This window comes from Thalia democratica, chromosome 6 (assembly GCF_965202585.1).
Source record: "Thalia democratica chromosome 6, ktThaDemo2.hap1.1, whole genome shotgun sequence".
In the NCBI taxonomy this organism is placed as follows: Eukaryota; Metazoa; Chordata; class Thaliacea; order Salpida; family Salpidae; genus Thalia; species Thalia democratica.
The window spans coordinates 37,804,774-37,824,885 of NC_139170.1; the positions used below are offsets into that span (position 1 = coordinate 37,804,774).

General features: G+C 23.4%; 1 protein-coding gene across 1 annotated transcript; it reads right to left on the minus strand.

The window, feature by feature from the left end:
- Positions 1-6,174: 6,174 nt before the first annotated feature.
- On the minus strand, positions 6,175-17,610 carry LOC145839039 (dolichyl pyrophosphate Man9GlcNAc2 alpha-1,3-glucosyltransferase-like). Its single transcript, XM_082946653.1, is given in 3 exon segments — positions 6,175-6,213; positions 16,322-16,821; positions 16,824-17,610. Coding segments are annotated over 3 exon segments (1,326 nt in total).
- Positions 17,611-20,112: the final 2,502 nt, after the last annotated feature.

The window sequence follows — 20,112 nt, forward strand, 5'->3', positions numbered from 1 at the left end:
GTTCCATTTGTTTATAGTTCAGTGACAAACAAAAGAAAACAGTTCCAAAAACATCATAAGTGCTTTGAAACATGCCAACACTTATAAGAAAAAGTCCCAAACTGAAATTATTGTACTGAAAATGTCCATAATCAATTAGAATGATACCTGGGTAAAGCAGAAACATAAAAAAATAAGAGCATATATCATTAGAACAATTTTCAAGCTCTTTAGCATACAGTTTAATCAACAATAAAACTGCTGGGAAGTAAACAACAAAGTCTACCATAAGGACTGTTGCTCGCATAAAGTATTTGTGGGCTTGACTTTCAAAACCTCTTGACTCGTGCAATCTTACCCAATCAGGATTTATTAATTGTGCTATTTTACCGCAAATCCAACTGTGGTAAGCAGTCAGTGGCGGATAATCGATTCCCCAGTACGACAAGTCGTTGTCTTCTGTTTGCTTGTACCAGTCTTGTGCTTCCAAGTTCACTGTTACTTCTTGCCAGTGCCTCTGCGCCTCGTAATCACCGAACTTCGGAGGAGTTGCCATTCCGGAGTATGGCCCAAGGGATACGATCAGTCGTAGTAAAATTGAGAACAATACTATTGTTGCCAAATTTTGTTTTGTAGACAAGGCCTTCATTTCTCTAAAACAGTTATTTTTAATATCTGTAAGGTTTATTAATAAGGTATAAATTGAATTTAGTTTTCTTAAATCAGAAAATGCTACAAAAATTATACAGCAAAATCTGTGCAGGCAAGTGCAATGATAATATTGAGTTTATTTTTAATACTTTATTCAAAGTTCAAACATAAAAACTTCTTTTTTAAGATAAGTTCAGCTTCTACAATTTATTAAGTGTAGACTAATTTTAGCAGTTAATATTAAACAAACAACAACTCTAGTTTATAGTTCAAAGTTATTGTGTAAGTTTCATTTATTTTATTATATGTAAGGTATATATGATAATTTGTGGTTAGGGATGCTCAAAAGTTACTCACTTCATAAAAAAAATCCTTTAAATTAAAACTTTTGTTTTAAGCTATTATAAAAACCTTATTTTAAATTCTAAAACTAAAATAACTTTACTAAATAAAAAAGACTAGCTTACTGTTCAAAAATACTTATTTATTTCAAAATTAAGCATTTTTAAAAACTATAGCTAATTTAAAAAAAAAATTTTTTAATAAAGTTTTCTATACTTAAAAAAATGTAAAGTAACCAACATAAAATTAATACTTAACTTCTTCTTAAAAAACAACAAACTTTATATTAAATTATAATATTTTGAAAGTAACTAGGAATACATTAAAAAGTTAAAAATATTCTATTGAAAATAAAGATATAAAACAGTTAAACAAAAGTTTAAGATAAATAGCAAAAAAAAAAAACTAGTGATGTTTAGCAAAAAATATGTAAAACTAACTACAGGTATACCTAAAACATAATACCTAAAAACAAAAAACGTTTATTTAGAACATGTGATAATTTTTAAAAAGTTGAAACTATTCTCAATACAAGTAAAAATAGAAGGCAGAGTTTAGTCAGACTTCGCTTTAAGTATACATAACTAATAAACATATTAAACTAATTTAATAGTACACTAATTGCAAACTAAAGAATAAAAAGTAAAAAAAAAACACTTAAAAATATATTAAATTAACTTTTAATTTAATATTCATTTATGCTTGAAAAACTTTAAATCAATATATACATAACTTAAAAAATACATAAAAAAGTAAAACATAGTCAGATCTAATTTCAAATACACAGAATGAGTAAACAAGGAAGATAAAATGTATATAACTATTTGTAAAATTACAAAACTAAAATTTGTTAAAAAACCTATAAAAGTTAAGACATACTAATAAAAAAAACATCTTAAAACCTTTTCAAACCAAAAAGAAAAATATCAAAGTTTGAAATTTTATATTGTTAATTAGAATAAATTAATAAAACTCCTTTTAATAGACTTTTTTTAATGTGTTTTTCTTAAGCTTTGTAATCATAATCATAGTTGTAAAACATAAATCTATAAAAATTTGTTTAAAAATTGGAAAGTTTAAAAACAGATAATATTTAACTGCAATTAAAAGAATAAATATCATACCAATTGAACATGATTTTTTGCAATAAAACATATCGTTTTTGTCTGCTATTTTCCAACTTAATCTTTTTAACTTCAACAGTTAGCAAAATATCTTTTTTTTTTAATTTTGCAACGTTCTATACATTATCACTGATACTACATTCGATAACTATTTTATCAAACATTTAAATGATAACTAAGAAATTTTTTTAATTTTTTTGTAGTAAGCTACTCTATACTTTTTAAAACCAAAAAAATCAATTTAGTCTAGGTTTCCACTTTTTAAGATAAAAAAGGTGTCCTGAGGTAATTAAAAACTGTCCTTAATGACCTTAAACAGCCTTAAAGCAATATTAAATTTTGTATTTCTTTAAAATATAATCTTATTTTTTCAAAACTAAAAAATTGAATTCCTTAACAAAATTGGTCATTAAACAATAAAATTGCAACTGAATCAACTAAAGCTCATTTAAAATTTAAATAAAGAAGTTCCTAAAATTAAAAATAATATTTAAACTATTCAGAGTTTTTTATATTAAACAAAACTATCCTGAGTAACCCTGAGTCTTAAAAAATGTTTTAACATATCCTGAGCTGTAATGAGTCAAACAGACATTTTTAAAACTGCATTATATCCTAAGTGTCCTTATAATCATGACTGTGTGGCAAGCCTCAAATAACAGTTTAATTATTTTTTTGATACTCAACAAGTGTGTAAAAAACAGACTTTTCAAGGGTCATTTTTTAAGGAACTGCTTAAAATGTATAAAAAATCCTATTTTTTCCTTATTATTAAAAAAAAAACTAATTTTTTAATTCATAATTTTCGCATAACAAAATAGTTTTTCTTTAACAGAATTAAAACTTATAAATTAATTTATAACTGATTTTCTAAATATTCAAAAAGAATACTTAAAATTTGTTAAATACCATACAAAAATGTGATAAAACTAATTTTGAACAAGACATTAATAAATCATTTATAGGATAAAAATTAAAACGTTCATTTATAATAATTGCAGGGTTACCGATGAAGTTAGGAGAAATTTTTTCCAGATTTTAGAAAGTAGACGTTTTTGGATATGTTTTTGTATAAAATTGAGTTTAAGATATAAATTTATGTTCAGCAGTACAACATTATGAAACTAAGCTGTAAAACAACTTTTAATGTTCTATTAAATCAGAATTTTATCTATATGATAGACTTTTGTCTTGAATAAAAATTGTACTACTTAAAGTGTAAATTTGTTTTAAATTTTTTGGTTTTTTAGCGATTTTCACCCAAAATAAAAAACTTTTCCATTTTTTTTTTTACAATTTCTCAAGTTCTAAGATTTCCCAGGTTTTTTAGTTTAAATTGTCAAATTGCAGGTTATTCCAGGATTCCAGGTTTAGTGGCCAAACTGTATTTAGTTTAGCTAACTAGTTTTAAAAACTTTGATCTTATTGTCTATCCTTAACCCACTCTAAGTGTCAAATTTAAAATGAAATTAGGTAAAGACAATAAATGTTATAAAATAACGAAAGTGTATATTTTTTTTGATAAATGGACAGCTTATAATTTAAACCATTTTTTTTTCTTGCTAAAATTTTTTTAAAAACTATCAAAGTTTATTAAAAATTAAATAAAAAAACTAGTGGTCAAAAATCAACTGTCAAAAGCTTTTATCTATTTAAATAATAAAAACAAGTTTTTAAAAATTATAAAAACCAGATGAGTCACGAAAGTAAAAAAATTAAAATAAAAAGTAAAAAAAAATTAAAAAGTGAATAAAAAAATAAACGCCAGGTGCTTTGACTGAACTTTTGAGAATTGATTTTTTCCAGTGTTAATTAAATTTACTGATTTCTATAGACTTAAAATAATACAATCTACTTTCAGATTTGCTAACAATAAATATCAGGGTTGCCACAGATCAAGCTAAGCAAAATTTCTTGACTTTTACTGGATTAACTTGACTGCTAGTTTAAGTACTGTGGTTGTCTAATACATTAATAGAAATATTTTGCAGTCTTATAAAGAATATTTTATTAAATATAACAAATAAAGGCATTAGAAGGTAAGTAACTTCGTAAACTTCAAGAAAAATTTGGCAACTTTAATCTGACACAAGAATTTATAATTAACTTTTAGTATTTGAAGGCTTTGGTAATTAGAAGGCTGAATTAAGGAAGTTTGTAAATTTGAACAGCCAATGTCTACTTTTTCTTAAACTTTGTTAAATTTCCTGACTTTTCCTGACCTTTTTTCAAAAACCCTTATTTTTTCCTGACTTTTCCTGACCTTGTAGAAACCATGAAATATACAGTAGCATTACTATACATCTATGTTTTTGTTGATATTAAACTTTTTTGAAAATTAAACATTCAGTTATTGAGATAAAACTGGTTTTGAATTTATTTGTGTACCGTTCAGTGTTCAATGTATTTACAAATCAAGTCTAAAACTTTGATTTGAGATAATTTATCTATACTTAGCATTTGATCAATATATAAAAAATAGAGTAGCTGTTCTGATAAATTTAATCAATAAAATAGCATTTGAAAGCAAAATAATACAAACAATTTTTTAATTTGAATATTTGCAGTGATTGATTAACTTGCTGTATAGATAAACCATTTGGTATTTAGCTACATATTTTATCTAAGAAAAACCACAACAAGATGTAAAAAAAATTTCTGTTAAGCTTAAAAGAAGGTATACAAAACAATACAAACAGAACGACTTTAAAATTCAAAAAAAAAACTATTTTAAAACATCTACTACTAATATAATAAAAAAAAAATAAAATCTTCCAACTTTTAGACTGTATAGAAAAGTTATTTTGTTTATTGTTTAATAAAGAAATCTATAAAAACAGTTCATTAGAAAAAAAATCATATTATGGGTGGCTTTGCGTTTAGCCACCAAATCCTTCGCTCTACTGAGCACGAAAGATAGCTTTTTTCAAGGGAGTGTTCAACGGTTATAAAAAGCTAACTGTTATCTAATATAAAAGTTCATTATCGTAATTAGTTGAGTAACAATAAAACAAATGCAAGTTGGATAAAATAAATTTAAGTATCAGTTTTAAACGGGCATATTTTGAAATGTTTTTTACTGTACACTTACACTATGCTTTATCTAACTTTCACTATTTGTAAAAAATAGTTATGTTTTTTTAAATTAATTTATCTAAAAAAATATTATTTTATTTCAAATTTACATATAAAAATCAACGTTATCTATTCAAAAATTAATCTATATGTACATAAAATATTAAGATAAAATAAATGTTGTCAAATATAATTTATAATAATGATTAAAAGTTTTAAACAAGAAAGTTTTATAATTTAAGTACATATATGGTAAAATTTAATTAGACGGTTTTGTAATACATTTTAGTAAAAGCATAAATTAAATATTATATTTAAAATAGATCTACTTACACAAAGGGATATTTTTAACAAAAATAAATTTATAAATTGTATCTATTTTAAATATAAACTATTAAAAATTGCATTTACTTATTTATAGTATAATAATAAATTGAATATAGAAAAGAGTTTAGACTTTAAAATATAAGTTTGATTAAGACTGGTAAACGAATATACTTTTTCTTTTAAAACTAAAAAGAAACTGTTGCAACTTAGTAAAACAAACTTATAAATTAAAAGATTGGAATTTGATCAGTTTTAATTAAAAAAAGACATTAACAAAATTTATGTTTAAAGATAAAAACAAAAATATTTTTAAACGTAATAACTAAAACTCATTTTTAGTAGTTGTAAGTAATAAAAATGTAAGTTGGGCATGTTTAATAAAAAAAAATTACAAAAAATGAATTTTTAGACTGAAACAACCACAAAAGAACAATTAAAACGATTTTAAAGTTGTTGTAAATAAATTATTTTTAAAATAAATAAGTCTATAATTCGTTTTTGTTTTATGAATTCATTTTTTATTTAGTTTTTTTTTTGTATCATTAGCAAAATAGATATATAATTAAATGTTTTATCATATAATTCTTGAACTTACATTTGAGAATATAATTGCAGTGCAGAAATTTGTCAAAAAATTATAAAATTATGAAATTTATAAAACCTAAATATGAAAATTTTAGCAAGGTCCAATGGCTAAGCGGTTGAGGCGCAACGCCTGCAATTGTCATAAAATTACATGTTTGGTCACAAAACCATTACGTCCAAACATTTTATCATTAATTGGTGATTTGCTGGGTTCACTTTTTAGGATCCGACCCGATTCTGATCTTTTTAATATAAGATCAGGCCGGATCCGGATTCAAATTTTATTTGTAAATTGAGATCTGACCGGATCCAGATCCTTAATATTTTATGTTTCATGTAAATTTAATAGAGAAAAAAAAATTATAATAATTCCTGTATAAAAATATTATCTTCTTGTATATACTCTTAGACTTTCAAAGAATAATCAGTTTTATTTTTTGTATAAAAAAAATCAAAATTTACTTTGGCTTTAAAATATTAAAAGTTTGGTCATATGCTTCTTAATTTTTTTTTCAAACTGTTGAAATAGGATTTTTTCTACTAAGGCATGAATTAAAGTTCATGTTCATACAAAACTGTTTAACTAATCACCACCAATAACTTAAGTTTTTTACAATACAATTTTTTTATGGTATATACCTTGAGCTTTTAAAGTGCGATATATATCAATTAAATATCTTTATAAAGAATGCGAACTTCAACTAAACAAATGGACTTAAAATACTATAATTTTTACATTATTATCACATTTTTAGATTAAGCTAACATCAATTTTATTTATCTATGTGCTGTTAACTGTGTCACCGTTACTACTGTTTATAACTTCAAATATTATAACACTTTATTGTTTCACTCAAAAAAAGTTATGTTGTGTTTTAATATTTAGCTGTTAGCATCAATTTATACGGTTGAATGATTTTACCTCGTGGAAGAAAGCTATCTTTCGTGCTCAGTAGAGCGAAAGATTTGTTGGCTAAATGCGAAGCCACCCTCATTATCATAAAAGAAAACAGTTTTTAGTTTTGATAACCCCCTAAATAGTTTTACATAAAAATTTTCGACAAAGGGTAAATAAGCACCAAGTAGAGTAAAATGTACAGAACGCAAATTTGTATAAAAATAACCTTAGCAACAACAAATTCACTTAAAATCAATAAAATATGGTAAAAACTCTTAGTTTATATTTTTTAATAAAGTATTCGTCTGTATGTATATAGTAAGTTTGTAACAAAAATATAAACTTTTAACATACGGGAAAAAAAAAACTTAAAGTTTATAAATTTAAAGCTTGTGCTTAGTTTTTGTTTAATACTTTCTCAGGTCGAAAAGCTTTCATATTTTAGCATAAATTTGCGTGAACATTTGCTTTTTTTAAATTATATTTTAGTTTTAAAAACTTTGTCAAATGAAATATTTTACCTTTCTACGAATACTATTTATGCCTTTTTTAAAACTACACACCTTTAAAACTGTCTAACTTTAGGTATACGTATAACCATTACTGCCTGAAAAAAGTTTAGAAAGTATCAAACAACTACTCTAGCATTAAAACTTCAAATGAAAACAAATAAATGTTTATTTGCTATCAATAAATTTATATTACTCGGATTCTCCTAGTGTAGTACAATTGTGTGTAAACTTTAATTCAGATTTTAGAAAGGTTTGAAGCTTGAAATGAAAAAGAAACATGCTAAAAAAAAGAAAAGCTAAACTATATAATATTAAAGCTAAACTTTAATTTTTCAGTTTACATATTAGTTTTTATAATCTAATCTTTTTTGATAGATTTAAAAGTTGTGTATTTAAAAAAAAAAATAAAATAACGCTGTTTACATAAATAATACTATTAATGAATTTTATTTATAATCTTAACTAAAAATATATCTTTATGAAAATTATTTCTTCAGTAAATATGTAAGAAAATTAAAAAGCATATCTGTATTGTTTATTTTACAAATTATTTTATGATGTAAGATATTCAAGTTTTTTTTTTACTAAAGTTTATGAAAAACTATAGCTGAATACGATTGATTTTGCAGTTTAAAATGAGAAAATATATCTAGTTTTTACTGAAATAAGTTCTTGTAAATTTTATTTCTTATATCTAGTATAATTGTTTAAGTAAATAAACAACAACTTCAAAATTAACATGGTTTATATCTTGTTGAAATTGATCGTCATTAAACTGTTATTATAAACTTTTATCTGAAAATATATTTAAAAAAAATTTTGAAAGTACAACTAAATTGAAAGTAAAATATTAATCTTTTACAATAATTAACTCAGTTTATAATAAAAAAAGTTATAAGTTTATCCTTTTAGCTTCACATAAATTAAATCCTTACTGTTAATTCATTTAGATAATTATTAACTATTTATTCGTGAGTACATAATCTTAACTATGTCGAAACAAAAACCAATGGATGATTTTAGTATTATCAAGCAGTATACTAACTACTCATAATGATTTATGAAGATTATACTTTTTGTGGGTTTAGTTGTGTTAAGAATTTGAATTTTCTAAAGCATTCTTCAATATTTAAGTGTATAAATAGCAGCAATAATTATTAATTTATAATCATTTGGCTAATTTTTTGCCTGTTTTTTCTTCAAATAATAAACATAAAAATTTTGGATGGATAAAACATGCTGATATAAAATAATTATAGCTTATCATATTACTTTTTCGCATAAAAACTAAGCTTTTGTTTAATTTAAAACAAAAATTAAATTTTAAAGTTAAGTTTAACTTTTTAAATGTTTTACTACGATTTTTTTTTAGTATGTGTACTTTTTAAATTAATTCGGTTATTTGATTTTTTAGAAGTAGGTAAAACTTAGTATTAAGTGTAATCAAACACAGCTATCTGAAAATTGATAATAACTTACTTTTTACACCGTTGTCTTTTTATTTAACGAAGACATTTTTTTGTTTAGAAAAATCCGTTTAAAAACAGAACTGTGTATTATAATTTATATTTTGTTGTAAATACTAGTCACTAAACTGTTATTTTACGTTTTTAAATGGAAAAGGATGCTGAGTTTTTAAAATCTAGTTGTTTAAAACTTTACTTATTATTATTTTTAATACTCTTATGTTCTTCATTTCTTAATTCGGTATAAAATAAAAACAATACAGTTTATCATTAAAAGACATGTATCTATCTTTAGTTTTATTCACTCAATGCAAATGCTCAACATGACATTTTAAGTTAGCAGTTTTCAAATATACTCTAGACTTAAAACACAGTTTTGATTCTTACTTTTTATAATTGTAATTATTATTATTATATTGTTTATTGTGCAATGTTGGACTCAGGCATCAAAACCTAAGCCACTTAAACAGGACACACAAAAAGAGAAAAAAAAAATTTCTATTCAACACTTTAAGATAAATTATATATATATATAGATATATATAAACATAATATAAATGAAAACACAAAGTTAAACACAATATGATATACAAATGAACTAATTAAATTTAAAAAAAAATCAATTCAAAAAATTTCAAACTTTTATATTAATTAGTACACAAAATAAAAAAGTTTGTCTAAAATCTCGCTTATAAAACAAAATTCATAATGACAGAATAAATAAGTAAACTAATAGTTTGTAGGAGGGAGGTGTAGGGAAAAGAATATTTGTTCTTTTGTTTATAGTGGAAATTATAATTAATAATAATTAATTTTTAATTGTAAAAATAATTTGAATAGTTTTCAATATGTCAATACAGAACCAACTAGATGATTTTAGTTATATCGAGTGTTTTACCATTTATCTAAAATTATAATAGATATATTATTTTTAAAATTAAAAATTTTAATTATTTAAAGCATTCCTAAATGCTTTATTTTTTACCTGATTCGTGTGAGGTTAAAAAGAAATCTGTATTTAACTTAATTTAATTATTTCTTAAGTATAAGTTTTCATTATGAACTAATTTACAATTTAGATCCGTTTTAGTTTGTACAACTACTCAAAGCTAATAAACAAAATATCTTAATCATAAAACAACTCACTTAAAAAAATTATTATTTTCCGCTACAGTTCTCAAAATGTTTTTGTTTATTTAATAGTTAAGTACTATAGCGTAGTACACAATTGTTTGTTTGATACTAAACTTCTCCTTCGAGTAATAATAAAACATTTTATTTTCTAAGTATGCTTTTAGCAGAGATACTCAACTTTTTTTTAAATTGGTCACATTAAATTAGTGAAAATAAACTTCTTTTAAACTAGGCTAAAAAATAATGACACCATTTTTTATGTTTTCAGGGTCAAAGTATATTATTATTTGTTTAAAAAGTCTAAACTTACGATAATTATTTTTATGATCTAAACCAGTGCTTTTATAGTTATTTGCCTTAACTAAAAAAGAATGCTCAATATACTGGGATGTAAAGAGCTTATTTACAATTTGCATAAATCTATTTAAACCAGTGCTTCCGAACCTTTTTCGTTGAAGTTTTACGATATTTTTTACTTATTCTTTCAAATTTTTTTTTTAATTTTAAAAGGCTTCGCGGAACCCCATTTCAGAAGCTATATATCTAAACCATAAAACAAGGGTCATTTATATAATATTAGTAATACTAAATACACTAAAGCTTTAGCAATTTGACAATTGCAAACCGTGAATATCACTGATTTAAATAAAAATTTAATCTTTTGAATAAATCAAATTTAATAAACATCTTTTAAAATTTGTTGTTGTCCCAGCTCGAATACATTATAATAGATAACGACGTTATTAAATACACAGTCAAATTGTTTTGAATAAGTTAAATAAAAATTTAAGCTATTTTCTTGTTCATCAAGATTTTTTTTTCTATTAAGCCATTTTAATAATTTTAAACAATTTAGAATGAGTATCTTCCTTTTTTAATGGCTAAGCTTATTAAGATAAAATTATCAGAAAAATTAGTTCCGTTTTTTACATATTAAAACAAGTATGAACAAATATTAAACAACCTAACATCTACATTATATAGTTTTAAATTTATTTACTAAAAGTTCATTGAAATCTAATTGTTTTGGTTCTAAAATTTTACAGGCAAGAACAACCGTTTATGTTTGTAAAATATTATGCACAAAATTTTTATTAAATAAGAGATTTTGATTAACCATCTGTTAACTATTTACATTTAATAACTAAAAACTATCAACTTTTAAGTAAGTGTAACAAATTACAACATCAGAGGTCTTTTTGAAAATATATTAGGTTTATTACAACGTATAAAAAATTATTCACTCAGAAAACAACACATTACATAAATTAAGTATTTTTTACATTAACTAAAAAAGAGTTGACATGACATAAATCAACTAAAAAAACATCCCCATAACTGCTTCAAATAGAAAGTCATCTGATCAAAAATTAATACGTTGAAGAACATCATGTAACATCCAAATATACAAGCAAATAACATGATGGCTAGTGGAACGACAACAATAAGCAGCAATGCGATCACCACAACAACAGACATATTCAACAATCCTAAATTGTATTTTATTTTGTAACTTTTTATTTAATTTAATTTTAATTTCATTAAAACTCCTCAGTTAAAATTGTGCCATTATAACTAAATAAACTATCATCCTTTTGAAGATATAAAAATAGTAAAATTGATATTAAACTAACTTGACAATTTTCACTAGTTTTTGTAAAACCAAATACTTTGAATAAATTAAAAAGTAATTGTTTGATGTTTTTTATCACCAACTAACTAACTTACTAGTTTTATACCGATTAAAATAAATTTAAATTAAAAAGAGTTTAAAAGTGTTAAGTTGAGAATGTAATAATAAATATTATAATTTCTTAAACTAAGTTCTAGATCTTAAAAAAATAGATTAACTTAAATGATAACTAAAATAAAGTCTACCTGAAAAATGCAAAAATATACTTCGTAAACTAAGCCGTTAATAACATAAAATTAGTTTTATTCTTTATTAAAATTGTAACTGTAATTTTAGTTTTTAAGAACTTGCTTCAATAGTTTAAAACTAAAACATTAATTAATAAAACTTACAGTACTCTCTAAAGAGCTTCTTATGTTACAAACAATTAAGACATACAACTGAACCTGAAAGATATAATTTAGTTTACTTTATGAATATTTTCAATTTTCTGTAATAGAACCTTCGATTTTTTTAATCTAATTAATTGTAAGTACGATATAAAAATTAATACAAAATATTATACTTCTTTTTATTGTTTATTTAAATAAATTTGTAGCATTATTAATTTTTAACATTAAATAAAACTTTATATTGTTTAAGTTTTTTCTCATAACTAATTTTTTAAACTTTATATATAAACTTCAAGCTATTGTTTAGATACAATTTTAAAAAAGTGAGTTTTAAATATAAGCCTAACTGATCAGAAGACACAAAACTCAAAAGTTAAAAATTTTTAAAAAAGTTATTGACAATTCAATTCATTTCATTAATATTTAATATAGTTTTATACATTCTTAAATAATTACACTTTACTTAAAGGAAAAGTTAAAATTAAATATATCAAGCTACAAAAACATTTAAATTTAGTAATAAAGGTAAAATGCAATAATATACTATAAAAGTACAATTTAGCATACTGATTTACCTATATTCTGACAGTTGGAATTGTAGCAAAATTGAGTTTGTGTAAATAACAATAAATACACTAGGATATTGTTCAATGTAGATATGTAAATCAAATTCTAGATTGTCTTTTATATGTTTCTTTACTAATCATAATAATCAGAAATCATAAAAAGGTTAGATCATAAGATGAAAACTTTAAATTTCGAATCAAAATTTTAAAATAATACATTTCTATAAATATAATACTTATTTTATTTTTATTTAATAATCTTAATGTCTTTTAACAGTAAAAAGTTTTCAAAGTATATCAATAAGTTAAATAAGGATTTAACTACAAATCTAGTTTGTTGTATAACAAAGCTTTTAAATTTTTGAAAAAATTAAACTATGAACTATTTCAATATATAAAAGTTAGACAAATATAGATTTTGATAAACTTGATTATGTTAAATTTTTTAAGTATTAAATAACAAACATTTAAAACTTAAACAGTATTGTTAAAGATTACCAAAACTATTTTATAAAAAGTAATTAACATAAATGTTCAATATCTTAAAATAAGACGATGCTTTCTTACTAATTCATAGCAGTAGCCACATTAACTTTATATTTAATTGTTTGTTTGTCCTTTGCAAGTCGTTAAACTGTGTAGAACTCGGCAAATTAAAAATCTTATAAGGACACTTAGTCCTTGGACCAAATATTTTTGATAGCTTTATTTGTTGTTTAAAAAACTATTATACATAAATAACTTTTGAATTACTTAATATCAAATATTAGTTAATACTTAATACTAGTGATAGAAATTTGATTGATGTTATTTTGAATATCTGAGTTTAATCATGTAGTTTTATAAAAAATAAAAAAAAAGAATATAAATTCAGTGTTAATATAAATATAAATCATAGCCGATGAATTGCGTTTGAAAATACTACACAAAAGAAAACTTTTGAAAAAAACATTTCAAGAATAAATATATATAAAAATTATAAGCAACATCTGTATAGTTTCAGATAATATTTGTAAGTGAATCGGAATTACTGTTTTAACTATTTTTTAACTAACCAAATCTTACAAAAAAGTAAAAATAAAATAAATAAACAATTTATAGTTAAAATCATGACTGAATTTAATCAATTTTTCCTAGAAAAGGTTGGAAAACGTAAAATTTTGACTGTCCTGTATCGATTTTTTATCATATAAAGATTAACGTCAAAATTAACTTTTTTTTTCTTTTTTGAACTTTTTACTCACTAAACTATCAATATACATTTATAGGAAAATAATGCTGTTTAAAAAAAAAGAGATATTTAAAATTTAATTTATTTGTTAAATAGTACATTTGTTTTTCATTTAACTTATAGTAAAAAAATTTTTTTTTTAGTTTAATAAAAACTATCCTGACTGTATTTTTTCTTTTGATAAATCATTAACTTTGAAAACTTTAAAATAAAAATCAAAGGGTGATTTTAGTATTATCAAGAAGTTTACTACTAACTATCTAAGTGATAAATGATTTTTTTAATTTTTATTGCTTAATTTTTGTTAAAAAATTAAGTTTTTTAAAAAACTCTTAGACTTTACTTGAATTTATAAATAGCAGCAATAGTTATCGATAAATTTTTTTAGACAACTATTTCACTTTTTAATTTTTTCTCTTTAATTAAAGATCATAACATTTTTAGATGGATAGAACAAGCCGATGTTATAGAATTATAGCTCATCGTATCCCGTTTTTTTTTTGTTAGATTTAAGCTTGTTTTAAATTACAGCCAACATTTAAATGTTTAATTTCAAAAATATCTTTTTTACTAATGATCTTTTTTTTCTTCTTTTTATTCAGTTTAACAAAAACTATATCCTGACTGTTATTCTATTTTGAAAAGTAATTAACTTTTTAATTGTGAATTATCACTGAATACATAATTTTAAGTACTTTAAAACAAAAACCAAAGGTCAATTTTAGTATTATCAAGAAGTTTACTAACTATTCAAAATGAATAACAAAGATTCAAATATCTTTGGGTAGAGTTTTTTTTAAAATTTAAAATATTTTAAGCACTCTTAATTCCTTAATATTAAAAGTCGCGATGTCAAATATTAAAAAAAAACGTTTTTTGACCATTAATTTTTAATATTAATTTAAAACAATAATGTTATGGGGTGGATAGAACTTTCTGATTTAAAATAATATTAGCTTATCATATTACTATTTTCCGTAAAACAATCTTGTTTTTATTTGAAGCAAACGTTTAGAAGTTAAATTTCTAAAATGTTTTATTACTGCTTTTTTCTTAGTATGCATATTTTATAGTCTAATAAGATTAGTATTTTTCTTTAAGAAATAAGTAAAACTTATTAGAAGCTGTATTCAAACACAGCTATTTAAAAATTGCTGTCAGTTTATTTTTTCACCGTTTTTTTTTTTTTTAATTATGAAGACGTATTTTATTTCAAAACTGACTTGTAAAAACAGAATTAGTTATTAGAGTTTTTATCTTGAATAAAGTAAAAGTCTAAAATTATATGCTAAAAAAAACAACATTAGTATATATTGTCTTGTAACATTACATTAAATATTTAATTTGATTAACTTGGTGGTTGCAGTGTAAATTTCAATTCTTTAAACATAGAAATTTTGTAAGACATTTGTATTGTTAAAAAAATAATTTAAAAACTTTATTCTACATCCAACTTCGTAAATAGCTAAATTAGATAACGGAACGACTAACTTATAAACTTTAAATTAATATTACAAAAGGCTATGTTATAAACTAATCATTGTACATAATTTATTTATCAGTATTTTCTAATGAATATAATCTTTATAGATAAACTTAAACATTATCAAGTTAAATTTATTTTATTGATTATTCTTAAATAAACCCCAATTTTTTTTGCATAAACTTTTTAGTAAACATTTACAATTTGAGTAGTTTTGATTAACCATATGTTAATTACATATATTTAAAAAATAGAAGCTATCAATTTTTAAGTAAGTGTAACAAATTACAACAACAAAAGTCTTTTTGGATATTTATGAGCTTTATTGCAACGCATAAAAAATTGTTCATACAGAAAACAACACATAACATAAACTAAGTATTTTTTATATCAACTAAAACAGAGTTGAAATGACATAAATCAACTAAAAAAACCATCCCCATAACTGCTTCAAATAGAAAATCATCTGATCAAAATTTAATACATTGAAGAACATCATGTAACATCCAAATATAAATGCAAATAGCATGATGGCTAAACTTTAGCATAAACTTTAGCGAAAATTAAAATATATTTTGTTAGATAACATTGTTTTACTTTAAAGTATCAGTACTATTTTTTTTTAAATGTAATTTTGTTAGTTACTAAACATTTTTTGCGTAAAACTGTTTAAAAACAATACTACGAAAAAAATCTTTAACATGAAAATATAAAGTATGTTCTTAAGCTTGTAAAAAATTAAAAGTAACAAAACACATTGAAAAAACACCACAGCAAACTATTGAAGTTAGTAGAGAATACAGGTCAGGCAGGTTTGTTGGGGTGTTAAAAAAATGTGAAAACATTAATACATAACTTAGCAGCCATAAAACAATACAAATTTTTGTAATGATAGACTTTTTTAATACCATTTTATGACTTACAAGATCTCGACATTTAAGTATATTTTTGAAGAAATCGTCAACTTGTTTAGAAACACTACCAAACTTAAAACTACAAATTCCTTCAAACTTCAGTGAAAGGAGGATAGTTTGAACGGCCAAACCTTCTTTGTAAAGTAAAGGCATCATGCTAACAACTGAGTATTGCTGGAAAATTGTCAATAGGAGAGAAACGTTTTTATGGTACAGTAGTATACTAGTTATTGCAGGAATTAGTATAGACTTTTCATGCACGTGGTAGGAAAACAAAAAGAAAGCCATCGACACAATGAACAAAGTATATTTAAACTTTTTTATTGCTGGGTTGAAGAAAAGATCAACTAGTGATGGCAGAGAAGCAAACAATGTTGATACCAAACACAACGTAAACAATGTATTTTGAGAATACAAATCTTTTAGCTTTACTATGGGGGACAATGAACACCAGATGTTTGCTACTTTATCTTCGTACAATCCACGTCTAACTGGAAATATTCTAATTTAATGTTACTGAGACCTTTTAAAGATAAGAACGGATACCAAACTATCATAATAGTAGCAACAACAGTCACAGCTAATAGAATTAGTTTTATTACTCCCTTTTTCAAAGGCATTTTGAGTGTTTTACCAAGCAAGTAGCAAAACATGGGCAAGGCATGGTAGAGTTCCATTTGTTTATAGTTCAGTGACAAACAAAAGAAAACAGTTCCACAAACATCATAAGTGCTTTGAAACATGCCAACACTTATAAGAAAAAGTCCCAAACTGAAATTATTGTACTGAAAATGTCCATAATCAATTAGAATGATACCTGGGTAAAGCAGAAACATCAAAGAATAAGAGCATATTCCATTAGAACAATTTTCAAGCTTTTTAGCATACAGTTTAATCAACAATAAAACTGCTGGGAAGTAAACAATCAAGTCTACCATAAGGACTGTTGCTCGCATAAAGTATTTGTGGGCTTGACTTTCAAAACCTCTTGACTCGTGCAATCTCACCCAATCAGGATTTATCAATTGTGCAACTTTGCCGCAAACCCAACTGTGGTAAGCAGTCATTGGCGGGTAATCAATTCCCCAGTACGACAAGTCGTTGTCTTCTGTTTGCTTGTACCAGTCTTGTGCTTCCAAGTTCACTGTCACTTCTTGCCAGTGCCTCTGCGCCTCGTAATCACCGAACTTCGGAGGAGTTGCCATTCCGGAATATGGCCCAAGGGATACGATCAGTCGTAGTAAAATTGAGAACAATACTATTGTTGCTAAATTTTGTTTTGTAGACAAGGGCTTCATTTCTCTAAAACAATTTTTTTTAATATCTGTAAGGTTTATTATAAGGTATAAATTGAATTTAGTTTTCTCAAATCAGAAAATGCTACAAAAATTATACAGCAAAATCTGTGCAGGCAAGTGCAATAATAATGTTGAATTTATTTTTTATATTCAAAGTTTAAACATAAAAACTTCTAATTTTTAAGATAAGTTCAGCTTCTACAATTTATTAAGTGTAGACTAATTTTAGCAGTTAATATTAAACAAACAACAACTCTAGTTTATAGTTCAAAGTTATTGTGTAAGTTTCATTTATTTTCTTACAGTAGCATTTTTAAGTAAAAACTAAGACTAGTGAAGGATCTAATTTTATAAGAAGAATCTCATAAACTATAGACTTATAACATCTTAATAAACATTTTATTAAACTTTATCACAGTTAACTGTAAGGTGCTCCCAGTTTTAAAAAAATCATGCTAATTTACAGTATTTATATCCATGAAGCTTAACATTTACGGTTAAAACTTAGATAAAACCCCACAAGTAAATCTAATAACATACGTGAATTTTAAAATTTAACAATGTTATCATAATAATTCAGCGTTTTTTAATTTTTCTTTAATAGGTAGCACATATTCAAGGACATCAGTTTAAACTGTGCTTTAATGTATTAATTTTTACTTAACAACTTAAGGGGCGTAGCGTGGGGAGGGACACTGGCGCATGCGTGCCACCCAAAAAAAGAAAAAATGTACAAAAAAAGAATGTAATATCTTTATCCTTTATAGTTTATTTTTTCTGCTTAATTTGCCTTTTTTCAACTATGTTTATCTAGTATTCAAAAAGTTAAACGAAATTTTGAATACTAATTAGTGACAAGTTAGGAAAGTAAATGTTTTTACTCAATATACTAATTCGGTGCGTAATTGCAAATGCGCACCGATGTTGATGAAAAACTCCATAAGGAAACATTTTATAAGTTCATTAACTTCATAAGAATTTATACTCAAAAAGTACGCAATTAATATAGCGCACCGCTCGAGTATAACCTTATGGCAGATTATTTTTCTACAAAAAAGTTTACAAAAATGCGTCACGCTTAAAGAAAAATTAATCAATTTTACAATTTTTTTTTATGCTACATTGTTAAGACTACTGCTAGTTTTCCGAACTTGATTTTTGTAAACATAGAAAATAAGCGTGTCGGCCTATGAGAAATAAACTTTGTTTGTGATATTTATTTTAAACAAATACAATCAAATGAATTAAATTTAAAAAGTATACTTTTAACAATTTTACAAAGTTGTAATAAACTGTAATAACAGTTATAAAGTTAGTCTATTTTAACTTCTGTGTAAGTTTATTAAAATTATGTGCAATGAGGTGTTGTTATCACTGTTGTAATGTATATTAAAAAGATTGATATTTTTTTCGTAAATAAAACAGATACTTTCGTTTTACTGAATATATTAATTTTTAAAGATATAAAGTTTACTGTAAGTAATAAAAACAATTTTTATTTAGTAAGTTTACATTTTTGCAACTATAAGTGATTCTAATGAAATTTATACTTTTATCTAATTGTTTAATTTTGTAATACATAAATATTTTTTAAAACAGTTAACGAACTTATTTTACTTAATAAATTTATTTCAATTATATTAATTATAAAAAGCTTTTTTATAGCTAGTTACAAAAGTTATAATTTATAGGATTTTTTGAGAAAAAAATTTGCGCACCCCCTGACCAAAATACCACGCTACGCCACTGGTATGTAGGTATATATGATAATTTGTGCTAAATACCAGTGGCGTAGCGTGGTATTTTGGTTAAGGGGGTGCCCAAAATTTACTCACAACATAAAAAAATCCTCTAACTTAAAACTTTTATTTTAAGCTATATAAAAACCTTATTTTAAATACTACAACTAAAAAAACTTTACTATTTAAAAACGACTAGTTTACTGATCAAAAAATACTTATTTATTTTAAAATTAGCATTTTTAAAAAATTATAGTTAACTTTTTAAAAATTAATATTTAATAAAGTTTTTTATACTTGGAAAAATGTAAAGTAACCAACATAAAATTAATACTTAACTTCTTATTAATAAACAAAAAAATTATAACTAAATAAGTATTTTGAAAGTAACTAGAAATACACTAAAAAGTTATAAATATCTTATAAAAAAAAGATATATAAAACAGTTGAACAAAATCTTATGATAAATAGCAAAAAAACAAAATTAGTCATGCTTAGTGAAAAAGTGAAACCTATTCTCAGTACAAGTAAAAATAGAAGGCGGCAGAATTTAGTCAGACTTCGCTTCAAATATACACAATAAATAAACATATTAAATTAATTGAATAGTTCACTAATTGCAAACTAAAGAATAAAAAGTAAAAAAAAAAAACACTTCAAAATATATTAAATTAATTTAAATTTTAGTTTTTCTTCAATGCTTGAAAAACTTTAATTCAAAATATACATAATTAAAAAAATATATATATAAGTAAAATATAGT